The sequence below is a fragment of the Scyliorhinus canicula genome, chromosome 2, assembly GCF_902713615.1.
Source record: "Scyliorhinus canicula chromosome 2, sScyCan1.1, whole genome shotgun sequence".
Classification (NCBI taxonomy): domain Eukaryota; kingdom Metazoa; phylum Chordata; class Chondrichthyes; order Carcharhiniformes; family Scyliorhinidae; genus Scyliorhinus; species Scyliorhinus canicula.
In genome coordinates this window covers 79279018-79294414 of record NC_052147.1, presented here as the reverse complement: position 1 = coordinate 79294414, position 15397 = coordinate 79279018, and the positions used below count along the sequence as shown (strand labels likewise).

At 50.3% G+C, this 15397-nt stretch overlaps 1 protein-coding gene across 7 annotated transcripts in view; it reads left to right on the top strand.

Annotated features, from left to right (window-relative positions):
• LOC119955159 (neuronal PAS domain-containing protein 3) overlaps positions 1–15397 on the top strand; it is a 1584282-nt gene that overhangs the window by 975637 nt on the left and 593248 nt on the right. For all 7 annotated transcript variants that reach the window (XM_038781147.1, XM_038781137.1, XM_038781126.1 and 4 more), the window contains one exon: positions 2583–2672. In XM_038781147.1, coding sequence (XP_038637075.1) covers positions 2583–2672 — 90 coding nt within the window. The remainder of the gene's footprint in view (positions 1–2582; positions 2673–15397) is intronic.

Here is a 15397-nt window from a genome sequence, read left to right as displayed (position 1 = left end):
TTTCACAAGAATTCGCTCTTTTTACAGACATTTAATCTTCCTCTGTTCCCGGGGGGGTGGGGAGGTGGAGGGGGGGGGGGGGGGGGGTGGAAACGTTCAGGCCTGTTACTCACTTCACCTGACAGTTCACTCCTCGGGGAACCTACCACGCTTCCTCCTAGCACAATCAGACCAGGTCATAGCAATGGCTCTTGGGATGGCTCTCACCCACACAAGTGGTCTACATGATTTATTAAAATCTTGTCCTGTAACCTCATAGGACACCAACCCTGTTCTGGCTGCAAAAGCTGTTGGAACCCAATTTGATCTGTTACCAAAATTCTTCACAAACATTGAATCCTCTATCTTGAACTTTCTTGCACTTTTAAATTAATCGTGGTTCTTATTCTGGTTCCTCTGGCTTGTCTCCACTCTCCCCGCTAACACAAAGCTTAATCTGGTCCTCAACCGACAACTCAGCATCACAGCTGGAGAGCCTCCAGTAGTCGTATTCGAGGTGACGCTTTGTGATAGCAGGAGCCTAGTTAGTTTGCTGTTTAATGTTGCGGGCGGCTGCTTCTACAAGCTGGGACCATTAAAAGCCTTTCCGTTATCCGAAATGGGCATCTCTGGTGCCCCTTGGATTGTGAAACATTGGTGCTGCTTATCAACTGTGGTGTAACGGGAACACAAGTGGATAGTACTGTGGCTTGACAGCGCCAGGGTCCCAGGTTCGATTCCCCGCTGGGTCACTGTCTGTGTGCAGTCTGCACGTTCTCCCCGTGTCTGCGTGGGTTTCCTCCGGGTGCTCCGGTTTCCTCCCACAGTCCAAAGACATGCTGTTAGGTGGATTGGCCATGATAAATTGCCCTTAGTGATCAAAAAGGTTAGGAGGGGTTATTGGGTTATGGGGATAGGGTGGAAGTGGGGGCTTAAGTGGGTCGGTGCAGACTCGATGGACTGAATGGCCTCCTTCTGCACTGTACGTTCTATGTTCTATGTAAGCAGTTGTGGATCTCATCTCAAACACCTCCATCCACTTTGCATGGGAGTCCACTAACAACAAAATCATCATGCCCATAAATGGACCCATCCAGTCTACGAGGATTTTAACTCTCTCTCTTGAGGCACACTCATGCTTCCAGGAATCTCCATCCAAATTCAACAAGTGTTCATTTTCAATCGACACTGTTACTAATGTGTCATCTAAGTACAAGATGGCTCCCGGAACGTCTCGGTTCTTTCGAATATAACACACGCTGATGATCTACCCTTGAGGTACCAGGAATCATTGACAGAGAGTTCAATTTACGTAAATAACCCATCCTTCAGGTACCAGGAATCGTTTACGGAGAGTTCAATTCCCTCTCGACTCCACCTTTTTTTCCATGAATTCTTGCAACCTGAGTCGCTGGTCTTGACCATGTCACCAATGTAATAACTGCAAGAATTGACTCCACCAGTTAACTTATAAAACACAATGATTTATTGCAACTATAAACAACTATTTACAGAGCGCTTAAAATGGTCTTTACACTCCCCGTGTCTGCGTGGGTTTTGCCCCCACAACCCAAAAATGTGCAGAGTAGGTGGATTGGCCACGCTAAATTGCCCCTTAATTGGAAAAAATAATTGGGTAATCTAAATTTATATTAAAAAAAATGGTCTTTACATACTCAGCCCTCGGGTCCAAATGCTGGGACAAATCCCAACATATCCCAATTAATGCCCAGCTCCCATCCCTAATTGGACGAGCGAGTCACATCAACATTTCCCTCAGAGAACGCCCATTAATGGGGATAGCCCCTTAAAGGGACTAGCTACTACACTTGCCATAGAGGAATGTTCACCAGACTGATTTCTGCGATGGCAGGATTGTCCCATGAAGAGAGATTGGGTCGACTGGGTATGTATTCACTGGACTTTCAAAGAATGAGGGGCTCTAATTAAAACGTCTGAAATTCTGACAGGACTGGACAGACTGGATGCAGGGATGCCGTTTCCTCTGGCTGGAGGGTCTAGAACAAGGGGTCACAGTCTCAGGATACGAAGTAGGCCAATTAGAACTGAGATGAGGAGAAAACCTCTTCACTCAAAGAGTGGTGAACCTGTGGAAATCTGTGGAGGCTAAATCACTGAATATATTTAAGTAGGAAATAGATTTCTAGAATCTAAAGGTGTCAAGGTGTGTGGGGAGAGCGCTGATGCATGGTGTTGAGGCAGAGGATCAGCCATGATCATGTTGAATTGTGTCAAGGTGTAATGGGCCAAATGGCCTAATCCTGCTCCGATTCTCTATGTTTCTATTATTTATGCAATAATGAAGGAGGAGAAAGATGTTGTTACTTTTTATGACATCTTTGCTATTTTCCTTTGCATCAACAAAAAAGAGAAACACTTTTCATATACTTTTCAATTGTTAATTTTATATCATTTATATCATTGAAAAACCATGATAAAATAACATAGTAATTAAATCCTCATCATAATGTTGTGTTGTAATATCATTTAAATGACATTTTGTAGAAGGTTCTTTCTACAAAGCAGCCACTAGTATTCCAAATAGCAAACCAATGTGACATGTATTGTTTGTTTCTTCACAGTCTCTGGATGGATTTTTATTTGCAGTAAATCAAGAAGGAAGATTTTTATACATCTCTGAAACTGTCTCTATCTATTTGGGTCTTTCGCAGGTAAGCAAGTTAAACCTTTCTGTACTATGTTGTGACATTACTGTCATAAACTTGTTAACATAGCCAGTGCAGAGACATCAGTAATAAGGTCACCGTGTGGATGGTCATTGAGAGTGTAATGAAATATGAAAATTGGAAATATAATATTCCATGTTGAAACACTGATATTTCTTTTGTGATATAATGGTATATTTAAATACTATGCTCTTTCACTAACTTTTCTAATCAGACGTAGGAAAATGAAATCACACACTTCCCTGTTTTTTGCACAATGTTATCATGCATACAGAAGGATCCTGGGCGAAATTCCCCCAATCCTCTGCCAGCACTTTTGATGGTGGACATGGGGGGAGAAATTGGTTTCACGCCAGCGTGGATTTACAGTGGGATCATCTGCTGGTGCCGATCATGGCAGATTGGAAAACCCACAATGGCGTGGACCTCATTTGCATCCCATTAGTGGGATACAGATAAAGGCCCGACCCCCTCCTGCCCCACGGCAGACTCTCCACGATGCTGGTGGGAAACACATTCAGAACAACGTAGATGTCGGGACTCATCTGAACAATGGCGGGAGATGCCTCCAGAGTTTGGGATGGAGGCCGTCCACAACCTTGAAAGACCGCAGCAGTGGGGCGGGGGAAGCGTCTGCAGGTGGACCTGCCAGATTAGGTGTCTTGGAGGGGGTCCATCTCCCAGCCTCAGAATATTCCAGGAGATCCATCTTAATTCTCAGGAGACCCATCTTCCGGTCTCAGAGTGCTCCTGGAGATCTATCTTCATTTTCAGGCGGTCCACCTACTTTCTTCACTGGTTGGTCAATGAAGTCATTTTAATATGGCACCTAGACATGGCAGTGGAGCACCCGCCATCCAGGCCTGCCCCGCCAAGGAACATGGCGTGAAACACCCAGGTTCATTATAAACGAGTTTGAGGCCGGTAGATTTGATGTGCTTTCCCGCCGCCCACTGCAGCAGGAAAAACTCCACATTCCCGTCACCCCGCTTGGAATTTAGTCTCAAACTGGAAGAATTCTGCCCCATTTATAGGTTGCATCCAAACTTTACTAATCAGTACTCTCCCAACCTATCAAAAAATAATTAACAACTCGCATCTAGACTGCATCCCACAACTTAAGGCTTGCTTTAAAAAGTGTGGCTTAGATATTTATTTGTCTGACGTTTCTTGTTAACTAGGTACTTACTAATTTACTGTGTCGTATATTTTAGTTGAAATTGAGATATTGGTCTTGACAGATTGAAATTATCAGTGACCTTTGTGATTGAATAATTTTTATTCCAACTGAAATATTTCATTAGGCCAGTATAGCTACAAGGAATGTTGATGGTAACTATTAGTTATATTTGTGCTAAATGTACATTTTCTGACTGAACTAGATTGCTATTTGCCTGCTGTGCATGCAAAAATAAAGGAAAAAGTTCCAATTGTTGATACCATGAAACTTACTCTACAGTTCTTTAACTAGAACAATAATTGTGTTGCACCATGAAGTTGCTTTTATTTGATGTAATGTTTAAGATTTTTCACTGTAAGGTTCTCAACTGAATTTTGCATGTAACCTGTCAATTTTGAATTAATATTGATTTCCATTCTGCAAAGCCTATAGAGGAAAGGATTCCTTCCTTTGATGTGTTTCCCAGTTGATTGTATGCATCCTGTTTGAGAGGAAGAATTTAGAGCTTGAGCTATCAGATTTTCTATTATTATTTGATCTATTAAACAGCCAGGTGGAAAGATTGAGGAATAATAGCAAATCTAATACACAAATTAATTTTTCCTCATTTTGAAACTTTTGTTACAGTATGCTTCAAAGTGAAGCAAAATTATTTTTAAATTCAGTCACTTAAAAGGACCAACACAAATAAGATCATTACAAATATACCAGAATATGATTAACTCCCAGATAAAAGAGTTTGAAGTCAGAAGGGGTGTTTTAACTCCTGCATGGTTGTATGGAAAAAAATACGGGGGGGGGGGGGGGGGGGGGGGAATGTGTAGGAAGGCTATTGGAAACACAGATCAATGTGTCCAGGACAGTAGTGACCCAAACTCTTTTTGTGGAGTCTAAATGTGCGCTGTTCTGACACCACGTTCTTTTTTAAACTTAGCTTGGAAGTCCTCCACTTTTAGTCTGACAGTTTAAAGGCAGATGTTCCATGATCCAGCTTTAATAAATGACTTTGGGGCCCTATCTCCATAAAAGGGACCTGATTGTTATAAATTCATGAGGTTCCTTCTGAGTCAGATGGGTCCCTGAGGGGCTGTTTTGGTTTTAACTCCCGAGCCACTTTGAACAAAGCAAAGAAAGTTAAACTATCCTCTAACGTGTTGGTACATAGAACATAGAACGATACAGCGCAGTACAGGCCCTTCGGCCCTCGATGTTGCACCGACATGGAAAAAAACTAAAGGCCATCTAACCTACACTATGCCCTTATCATCCATATGCTTATCCAATAAACTTTTAAATGCCCTCAATGTTGGCGAGTTCACTACTGTTGCAGGTAAGGCATTCCACGGCCTCACCACTCTTTGCGTAAAATACCCACCTCTGACCTCTGTCCTATATCTATTACCCCTCAATTTAAGGCTATGTCCCCTCGTGCTAGCCACCTCCATCCATGGGAGAAGGCTCTCGCTGTCCACCCTATCTAACCCTCTGATCATTTTGTATGCCTCTATTAAGTCACCTCTTAACCTTCTTCTCTCTAACGAAAACAACCTCAAGTCCATCAGCCTTTCCTCATAAGATTTTCCCTCCATACCAGGCAACATCCTGGTAAATCTCCTCTGCACCCGTTCCAAAGCTTCCACGTCCTTCCTATAATGAGGTGACCAGTACTGTACGCAATACTCCAAATGCGGCCGTACTAGAGTTTTGTACAACTGCAACATGACCTCATGGCTCCGGAACTCAATCCCTCTACCAATAAAGGCCAACACACCATAGGCCTTCTTCACAACCCTTTCAACCTGGGTGGCAACTTTCAGGGATCTATGTACATGGACACCGAGATCCCTCTGTTCATCCACACTACCAAGAATTTTACCATTAGCCAAATATTCCGCATTCCTGTTATTCTTTCCAAAGTGAATCACCTCACACTTCTCCACATTAAACTCCATTTGCCACCTCTCAGCCCAGCTCTGCAGCTTATCTATGTCCCTCTGTAACCTGCAACATCCTTCCGCACTGTCTACAACTCCACCGACTTTAGTGTCGTCTGCAAATTTACTCACCCATCCTTCTGCGCCCTCCTCTAGGTCATTTATAAAAATGACAAACAGCAACGGCCCCAGTACAGATCCTTGTGGTACGCCACTCGTAACTGAACTCCATTCTGAACATTTCCCATCAACTATCACTCTCTGTCTTCTTTCAACTAGCCAATTTCTGATCCACATCTCTAAATCACCAGCAATCCCCAGCCTCCGTATTTTCTGCAATAGCCGACCGTGGGGAACCTTATAATCCTCTCCAAGACTTTACCCACCACAGACGTTAGGCTCACCGGCCTATAGTTACCGGGGTTATCTCTACTCCCCTTCTTGAACAAAGGGACCACATTTGCTATCCTCCAGTCCTCTGGCACTATTCCTGTAGACAATGATGACCTAAAAATCAAAGCCAAAGACTCAGCAATCTCTTCCCTGGCTTCCCAGAGAATCCTAGGATAAATCCCATCAGGCCCCGGGGACTTAGCTATTTTCACCTTGTCCAGAATTGCCAACACTTCTTCCCTACGCACCTCAATGCCATCTATTCTAATAGCCTGGGTCTCAGCATTCTCCTCCACAATATTATCTTTTTCCTGAGTGAATACTGACGAAAAGTATTCATTTAGTATCTCGCTTATCTCCTCAGCCTCCACACACAACTTCCCACCACTGTCCTTGACTGGCCCTACTCTTACCCTAGTCATTCTTTTATTCCTGACATACCTATAGAAAGCTTTTGGATTTTCCTTGATCCTACCTGCCAAAGACTTCTCATGTCCCCTCCTTGCTCGTCTTAGCTCTCTCTTTAGATCCTTCCTCGCTTCCTTGTAACTATCAAGCGCCCCAACTGAAACTTCACGCCTCATCTTCACATAGGCCTCCTTCTTCCTCTTAACAAGAGATTCCACTTCTTTGGTAAACCACGGTTCCCTCGCTCGACCCCTTCCTCCCTGCCTGACTGGTACGTACTTATCAAGAACATGCAATAGCTGTTCCTTGAACAAGCTCCACATATCCAGTGTGCCCAACCCTTGCAGCCTACTTCTCCAGCCTACACATCCTAAGTCATGTCTAATGGCATCATAATTGCCCTTCCCCCAGCTATAACTCTTGCCCTGCGGGGTATACTTATCCTTTTCCATCACTAACGTAAAGGTCACCGAATTGTGGTCACTGTTTCCAAAGTGCTCACCTACCTCCAGATCTAACACCTGGCCTGGTTCATTACCCAAAACCAAATCCAATGTGGCCTCGCCTCTTGTTGGCCTGTCAACATATTGTGTCAGGAAACCCTCCTGCACACATTGTACAAAGAACGACCCATCTAATGTACTCGAACTATATCTTTTCCAGTCAATCCAGTAGTGGGCCTTATGAGGACGAGACATAACCAGAATTGCATTTATATTCCTGTAACAGCCTCCCCGAACAGGCGGCGGAATGTGGTGACTAGGGGCTTTTCACAGTAACTTCATTGAAGCCTACTTGTGACAATAAGCGATTTTCATTTCATTTCATTTCATTGCAACTTAGTGTTGATGTGAAGAACTGTGGGCATTGAACCAAGACTAAACTTACAGTGTAAACTGGAGTTTAAACTGGATTCAGCATTTGTGAAGAGAGTAATCTCACATTGTTTTAGTTTGACATTACATGGCATGTAAATCCAATGCCAATTCTCTCAGCCCAGGGCCGGGCCGGAGAATCGCTGCGGCTGGTGCAAATCGCACCACGCTGCCCTGACGCCAGGATGCAATTCTCCGCTCTACGGGGTCACTCCTGGCGAATCTCCATCCAGGATGGGCCGAGCGGCCGAGTCCTGCCGGCGCCGTTCTAACCTGCTCTTTTCCGGTGGGACCTCGGCATGGAAGGGTCCGGGGGCGGCCTGTGGGGGGGGGGGGGGGGGGGGGGGGGGGTCCGACCCTGGGGCCTCCGCTGTGGCCTGGCCTTCGGGGCCCATCGATCGGCAGGCCGGCCTCTCGGGCTGGGGGCCTCCTTTCATCTGCGCCGGCCCCTGTAACCCTACGCCATGTTGCGTCGGGGCCGACGCGGAGAAGGGAGCCACTGTGCATGCAATGACTGCAAAACGCATTGGCGTTGCGACGGCGTCAACACTTAGCCTCAGGATCAGAGAATCCGTCCCTTGTTTGTACACAGGAATCTGTTGAACCTCCTGGAAACATCTAAACTTATCTTACCTCAATTTAAACATTTGGGGAAGAGTCTTCTGCTCTTAGGATATCAGTGTGAGCCAGAACCACTCTGGGTCTGACTTCACTCTGACAATCAGGATGCCCGCCTATGAAATCTCTTTGGAGCCAGCAAAGGGCCGGGATTCCCCGACCCTGCGCCGGGTCAGAGAACCCGGGAGGAGGCCTGAATCACGCCCCGATGACGGCTGCCCTATGCTCCGGTGCCAGTTTTTGGGCGGGGCAGGATTCCCGGCATGCCGGTCGGGAGCCGTTGATAGCGCCCTCCCCCCGCCGATTCTCTGGGCCCCAATGGGCCGAGCAGCCATCCATTTTTGGCCAGTCTCGCCGGCGTGAATTACTCACCTCATCCACGATGGGTCCTGGCAGGTGAGTATGCTGGGGCGGTCCTCAGGGGGGCGCGGGGGTATCCGACCCCGGGGGGTGGGGAACACCCATGGTGGCTTGGCCCGCGATCGGGGCCCACCGATCTGCGGGCGAGCTTGTTCCGTGGGGGACTTCTTTCTTCTGTGCCGGGCCCCTGTAGGGCTCCGCCATATTGCCCGGGGGCCAGTGCGGAGAAGAGAACCCCCGCGCATGCGCGGAAATACGCCGGCTTGTCTGCGCATGCTCGAGATCACGCCGGCCGGTCCGTGCACGCGCAAACTCGTGCCGGCCCTTCGGCACCGGCTGGAGCGGGGCCAACGACTCCGGCGGCAACCTAGCACCCTAGAAAGGTGAGAATTCCTCATCTTGGGGAGACGTTGATGCCGGTGTTGTTGGCGCTTGTTTCCCACCGGCGTGGGGACATAGCCCCATTTTCTGAGAATCCCGCCCAAGAAACCACATCTAGGTCCTTTGTCCGATGAAAGAGGGGCTGTTAACCTTGGAAGGTCGGCTTCTTAAGACACAGGTTTGACACTGTTTAAAGTAAACTCTCGCCACAGCTGCAAGGCCAATTCTGTGTAGAAGAGAATCCCCAGGATGGCTGGAGGCCCTTCAGGTACCTGCTGAGCTTCGACCGTATGTCAGGGCCCTTGTTCCTAATGGACCCACAAATGAGCAGTTAATTATGTAGATGGGCTTTCTGTGGTCCACCTCTGGGAAAATTGCCCAGAGGTGTGTCAGTCTGCTGTCGCAATGCCAACTTCTGTGACTGGCTGGTCATGGAGTTTAGAGATGCAGGATGAGCTCTCATCTGTTTCAGCCCCTTCTGAGGTAAGGGGTCCTGGTGTTTCCCTGCAACTAACATCTGAGGTGGGTCAGCCCTTCTACACTTTATCAGCACACGGCCTAGTCATCACTGGAACTGAGTGTTGATGGGAGGGGGGGCAGGGAGGTAGTGGGGGGGGGGGGGGGGGGTGGAGGAGAAAGCAGTGGCTCGTGCTGGCAACAGCACGGCTTTACTTAGCCATTTGGGGCGGAACAGTAGAACGGTGGTTGCCGCTGTTCCTTCGCGCCGGCGGGGTCCTGGGTTTGGTTCGGGTGTGGAGTCTGTGCTTCTCCCCGTGTCTGCATGGCTTTCCTCTGGGTGCTCCGGTTTCCTCTCGCGATCCAGGGATGTGCAGGTTGGGTGGATTGACCATGCTAAATTGCCCTTAGTGTTCCAAAAAGGTGAGGTGGGGTTACTGGGTTATGGGGATAGGGTGGGCTTAGGTTGGGTGCCCTTTCCAAGGGGCGGTGCAGACTCGATGGGCGAAATGGCATCCTTCTGCACTGTAATTTCTATGAAATCTATGAAATCCTACCTTCAAGCACAGTCTGACGGAACCAGGAAGATGGCACCCTTGAAGAGCAGGGATGTTCAGTCCAATACTTGTATGTTGAAGAATTAGCCTGAAGCTAGCCTGCACCTTAAAGCAGGTTTATTTTTTACAAGATAGCAAAGCAAAGTTGCAAACACTCCCAGTTCCTCTCTCCTCAGTGTGGTAGTCACCACTGTTGTATTGTGTATACTGCATACGAGGGTATTACGGTAAGGCCCCTGCACTACAGGTACGGGGGTAGATCCCTGCCTGCTGGCTCTGCCCAGTAGGCGGAGTATAAATGTGTGGGCTCTCCGAGCTGCAGCCATTTCAGCAGCAGCTGCGGGAGGCTCCACATCTCTGCTTAATAAAGCCTCGATTACTCTCTACTCTCGTCTCGTCATAATTGATAGTGCATCAATTTTATTACACAGAGATTTTAAAACGATGGATCTCCGCATCAAGCCTGATCGCCTGCAGCTGCACCCTCAAGCAGATGACGCCAAGTCGGCCTTCACACATTGGCTAGCTTGCTTCGAGGCATACATCGGATCTGCGACTGAACCACACTCAGAGGCACAGAAGCTCCAGATCCTTTACACGCCGCTGAGCTCCGACATCTTCCCCCTCATCCGGGACGCGGCTACATACACTGAGGCCATGGCGCTACTGAAGGAGAACTACACGCAGCAGACCAACAAAAACTACGCCAGGTATCTCATCTCCACACGCATCAACTCGCCGGTGAGTCTGTGGAAGATTTCTGGCGTGCCCTGCACGTCCTGGTGAGAGACTGCAATTGCCAGGCCGTTTCAGCCGCTGAATATTCTGACCTGCTACTTAGAGACACATTTGTTCCAGGCATAGGGTCGGCCTACATCTGCCACCGACTCTGAGAAAGGGCTGCCCTCGACCTCGCGGCGACCAAGAAACTAGCGCTCTCGCTCACAGTCACCTCACGCAATACACAGGCGTATGCTTGAGACCTCGTGCGGCCCGTGAGCGCCGCCATCTTGCTCCCCTCACAACACGTGCGGCGCCCATCTTGCTCGCCATCGTGCTTGCGTCACAACACGTGCGGCCCATGGGCGCCACCATCTTCCCCGCGCCAGGACCCCTGCTCGTCGGGCACCTCATCGGGCCACTCATCGCCTGCAACCGCCGCCGACCAGCCACGTCTGGCCTCCATCACGATTGAGCAATCCCGACCGCAGAACCTCGCGACCGCGTCGACGGCAGTGAAGGTCGACGGGCACAAGGTATCCCGCCTTCTGGACTCCGGGAGCACTGAGAGCTTCATGCACCCCGACATGGTAAGGCGCTGCTCCCTCGCGGTACACCCCATCAACCAGAGAATCTCCCTGGCCTCTGGATCCCACTCCGTGGTGATCCGGGGGTACTGCACCGCCACCCTCACCATCCAGGGTGTAGAGTTCAGCGGCTTCCGGCTCTACGTCCTCCCCAATCTCTGCGCTGCCTTGCTACTCAGCCTGGACATCTAGTGCAACCTCCAGAGCCTAACCCTGAAATTTGCCGGGCCCCTACCACCCCTTACCGTATGCGGTCTCACGACCTAAGGTCGACCCACCTTCCCTGTTTGCGAACCTCAGCCCGGATTGCAAACCCGTCGCCACCAGGAGCAGATGGTACAGTGCTCAGGACCGGACCTTCATCAGGTCTGAAGTCCAGCGGCTGCTGCGGGTAGGCATTATCGAGGCCAGCAACAGCCCCTGGAGAGCCCAAGTGGTAGTGGTGAAAACTGGGGAGAAAAACAGGATGGTCGTTGACTACAGTCAGACCATCAATCGGTACACGCAGCTCGACGCGTACCCCCTCCCACGCATAGAATCATAGAATTTACAGTGCAGAAGGAGGCCATTCAGCCCATCGAGTCTGCACCGGCTCCTGGAAAGAGCACCCTACCCAAGGTCAACAACTCCACCCTATCCCCATAACCCAGTAACCCCACCCAACACTAAGGCCAATTTTGGACACTAAGGGCAATTTATCATGGCCAATCCACCTAACTTGCACATCTTTGGACTGTGGGAGGAAACCGGAGCACCCGGAGGAAACCCACGCACACACGGGGAGGATGTGCAGACTCCGCACAGACAGTGACCCAAGCCGGAATTGAACTTGGGACCCTGGAGCTGTGAAGCGATTATGCTATCCACAATGCTACCGGGCTGCCCGGTACATATCTGATATGGTCAATCAGATTGCACAGTACCGGGTCTTCTTGACAGTGGACCTGAAATCTGCCTACTACCAGCTCCCCATTCGCAAGGCGGACCGCCCATACACCACGTTTGAGGCGGACGGCCACCTTTACCACTTCCTTAGGGTTCCCTTCGGCGTCACTAACGGGGCCTCGGTCTTCCAACGGGAGATGGACCGAATGGTTGACCGGTACGGCCTGTGGGCCACTTTCCCGTACCTGGATAATGTCACCATCTGTGGCCACGACCAGCAGGACCACAACGCCAATGTTTCCAAATTCCTCCACACCGCCAAACGCCTCAACCTAACCTATAACAAGGAGAAGTGCGTGTTCAGCATGGACCGATGAGCCATCCTCAGCTATGTGGTTCAGAACGGAGTTCTGGGGCATGGCCCAGATCACATGCGCCCCCTCAGGGCACCTCCCCTACCCCACTCCCACAAGTGCCGTTCCGGCTGCTCCCTGATCGTGGTAATCAGTGTTAAATGGCGCTCACCTAAGGTTAAACCCAAAGCCTGGGGTACATGAAGTGAGAGCATATTAGAGTGAGACTACCTACTCACTGTAATATGCAGATTTCCAAAATACGGATCCCACCCATAATGGGTCAATTTGACCCACTTTCATCCTCCGGCTAGTGCTGGGCACGGACAACAATGTTGCCGCACGAGGGGAACCTGAGAATCGGCCACCCATCCTGCTGAATTCTCCACCGCATCAGGAACTCTGCTACCAATTACGTGTGGTGGAGAATCCAGTCCTTGGTCTCTGCTTGTGGAGACCAATAGTGATTTGGGTCGCCGGGTGGGAGAATTGCAGGATATTGTAGAAATTAGCTTCTAACAGATCCCACCGGCTGGATTCTCCAAAAATGGGGCTATGTCCCCATGTCAGTGTACAAACGCTGGCGTTTCACTCTGGACTTTCCTTAAGAAAGTCCTGAGCGATTCTCCTACCTGCAGGGGGCTGGCAGACTCCTGGAGCGCTTCTCGCAGCTCTGGCTGCGGATACGGGGCCACGCGCTTCCGGTTGGGAGTCCGCGCGTGCGCATGCACACGGTGGCGGCCTGTGGCGGCCGCGCCATGTGACATGGCGGACTTGCAGTCATCAAAAAAAGTAGGCGCCCCCCCCCGGGATCTCGTGTGCCCACGGGTCTGTGCTGCCCAATCGCTCCCCTGGCTGTCCATGAGACCCCCCCCCCCCCCCCCCCCCCCCCCCGGGTAATCAATCCCCGTTCCCCCCACCAGGATGGCCGAGGACTGAGTCTGCAGCCGCCACGCAAGGTTCCGGATGCCCGATATATGGTTAGAACCACGCTGTCGAGAAGCCGGACAGTTTTGCGTGTAGAATCGCAGGGGATGGGGCGTTGTCAATGGTCCCCTACCTGCGCCGCGCCGTGAGCGATTCTCCGGGGACCAGAGAGTCATTACAGCAGCGTCATTTCCAGGTAAACGAACATTCTCCGCCCCGCGCCGAATGCGATTTCGGCACGGAGGCTCGGAGAATCCATCCCTGTATATTTAAATGACCATTTAAATATGCTAATCTGGTTCACGCCCTCACGTGGCGGGATTTGTGCTGGGTGTAACGTGATTGGAGATTCGCTCCAATACTTCCAAATAAAGATAGTGGCCAGGATTTTCCCCCAACCGGCGGACGATCCGTACCGGCGGCAACAGCGGTGTGAACCATTCCGGCGTCGGGTCGCCAGTAAGTTGCGTAATCCTCCACACTTCCGGGGGCTAGGCTGACGCTGGAGTGGTTGGTGCCACTCTAACTGGCGCTAAAGGGCCTCCGCCGGCCAGCGTGAATTGGCGCATGCGCGGGAGCGCCAGCGTGTTCTGGCGCATGCGCAGGGGGTTTCTTCTCTGCGCCAGCCATGGTGGAGCTTTACAGAGGCCGACGTGGAGGGAAAGAGTCCCCCACGGCACAGGCCCGCCCGCAGATCGGTGGGCCCCGATCGTGGGCCAGGCCACCATGGGGGCCCCTCCGGTGTCGGACTCCGCAGGGGTACAACTGCCAACGGCCCCCGACTGGCACGACGTGATCCCCACCCCTGCCAAAAAACGGCACGGGAGAACTCGGCGCCTAAGTGACGTCAGCCGCACATGCGCAGGTTGGCCGGCTCCAACCCGCAGCTTGCGTGGTTGCCATCTTCCCCTCCGCTGCCCCGCAAGACGTGGCGGCTTGATCTTGCGGGGTGGCGGAGGGGAAAGAGTGCATCTCTTGGAGACGCCAGCCCGACGATCGGTGCCCACCGATCGCGGGCCAGATTGGAAAATAGCAAATGTGATGCCACTGTTTAAAAAAGGAGGTAGACAAAAGGTGGGTAACTATAGGCCGGTTAGCTTAACTTCTGTAGTGGGGAATATGCTTGAATCTATCCTTAAGGAAGAAATAACGAGACATCTGGATAGAAATTGTCCCATTGGGAAGACGCAGCATGAAAGGCACGTCATATTTGACTAATTTAATGGAATTCTTTGAGGACATTATGAGCACGGTGGACAACAGGGAACCAGTGGATGTGGTGTATCTGGATTTCCAGAAGGCATTTGTCAAAGAGCCATTTAAAAAGACTGCCACATGGCCTGGTTGAGTAGATTTTTTGAGGAAATAGAGGATAGGTGCGGACGCTGTGGGGGAAGCCTGGCGAATCATGTACATGCGTTTTGGGCGTGCCCGAAGTTGAGGGGCTTCTGGCAGGGATTTGTGGACGTCATGTCAGAGGTCCTGGAAGGGACACAGAGGGGAAGGAAGCCTGACATTCAGGCCTACTCCTCCCTGGTGGCCCGGAGACGGATTTTGCTGGGATGGAGGGACTCAGAGCCCCCAAAGTCAGGAGTATGGGTCAGCGATATGGCAGGGTTTCTCAGCCTGGAAAAGATTAAGTTTGCCTTGAGGATGTCAATTCAGGGGTTTGCCCAGAGGTGGCAACCGTTCATCGACTGCTTCAAGGAAAATTGAACGTCAGCAGCAAGGATGGGGGAGGGGGAGGGGGGGGGGGGGGGGGGGGGGAGGGGTGGAAGATGGGAGGCATGGTAATGTAAGACAAGGACAGGGAACTTCGTATTTGGGTAATTAGGAAATAGGGCAGGGGTAGTAGTGGATGTTATTTTTATGTTTTTTGCGTGTGTCGTCCCGCTCGTTTGTTTAAGAAATATTAAAGTGTTAAAACTGTGAAAATTACAAATGCTTCAATGAAATATTTTCCAAACAAAAAGGCTGCCGCATAAGATAAAGGCACATGGCATTATGGGTAATGTATTGGCATGGATAGAGGATTGATTAACTGACAGAAAGCAAAGAGTGGGGATAAATGGGTGT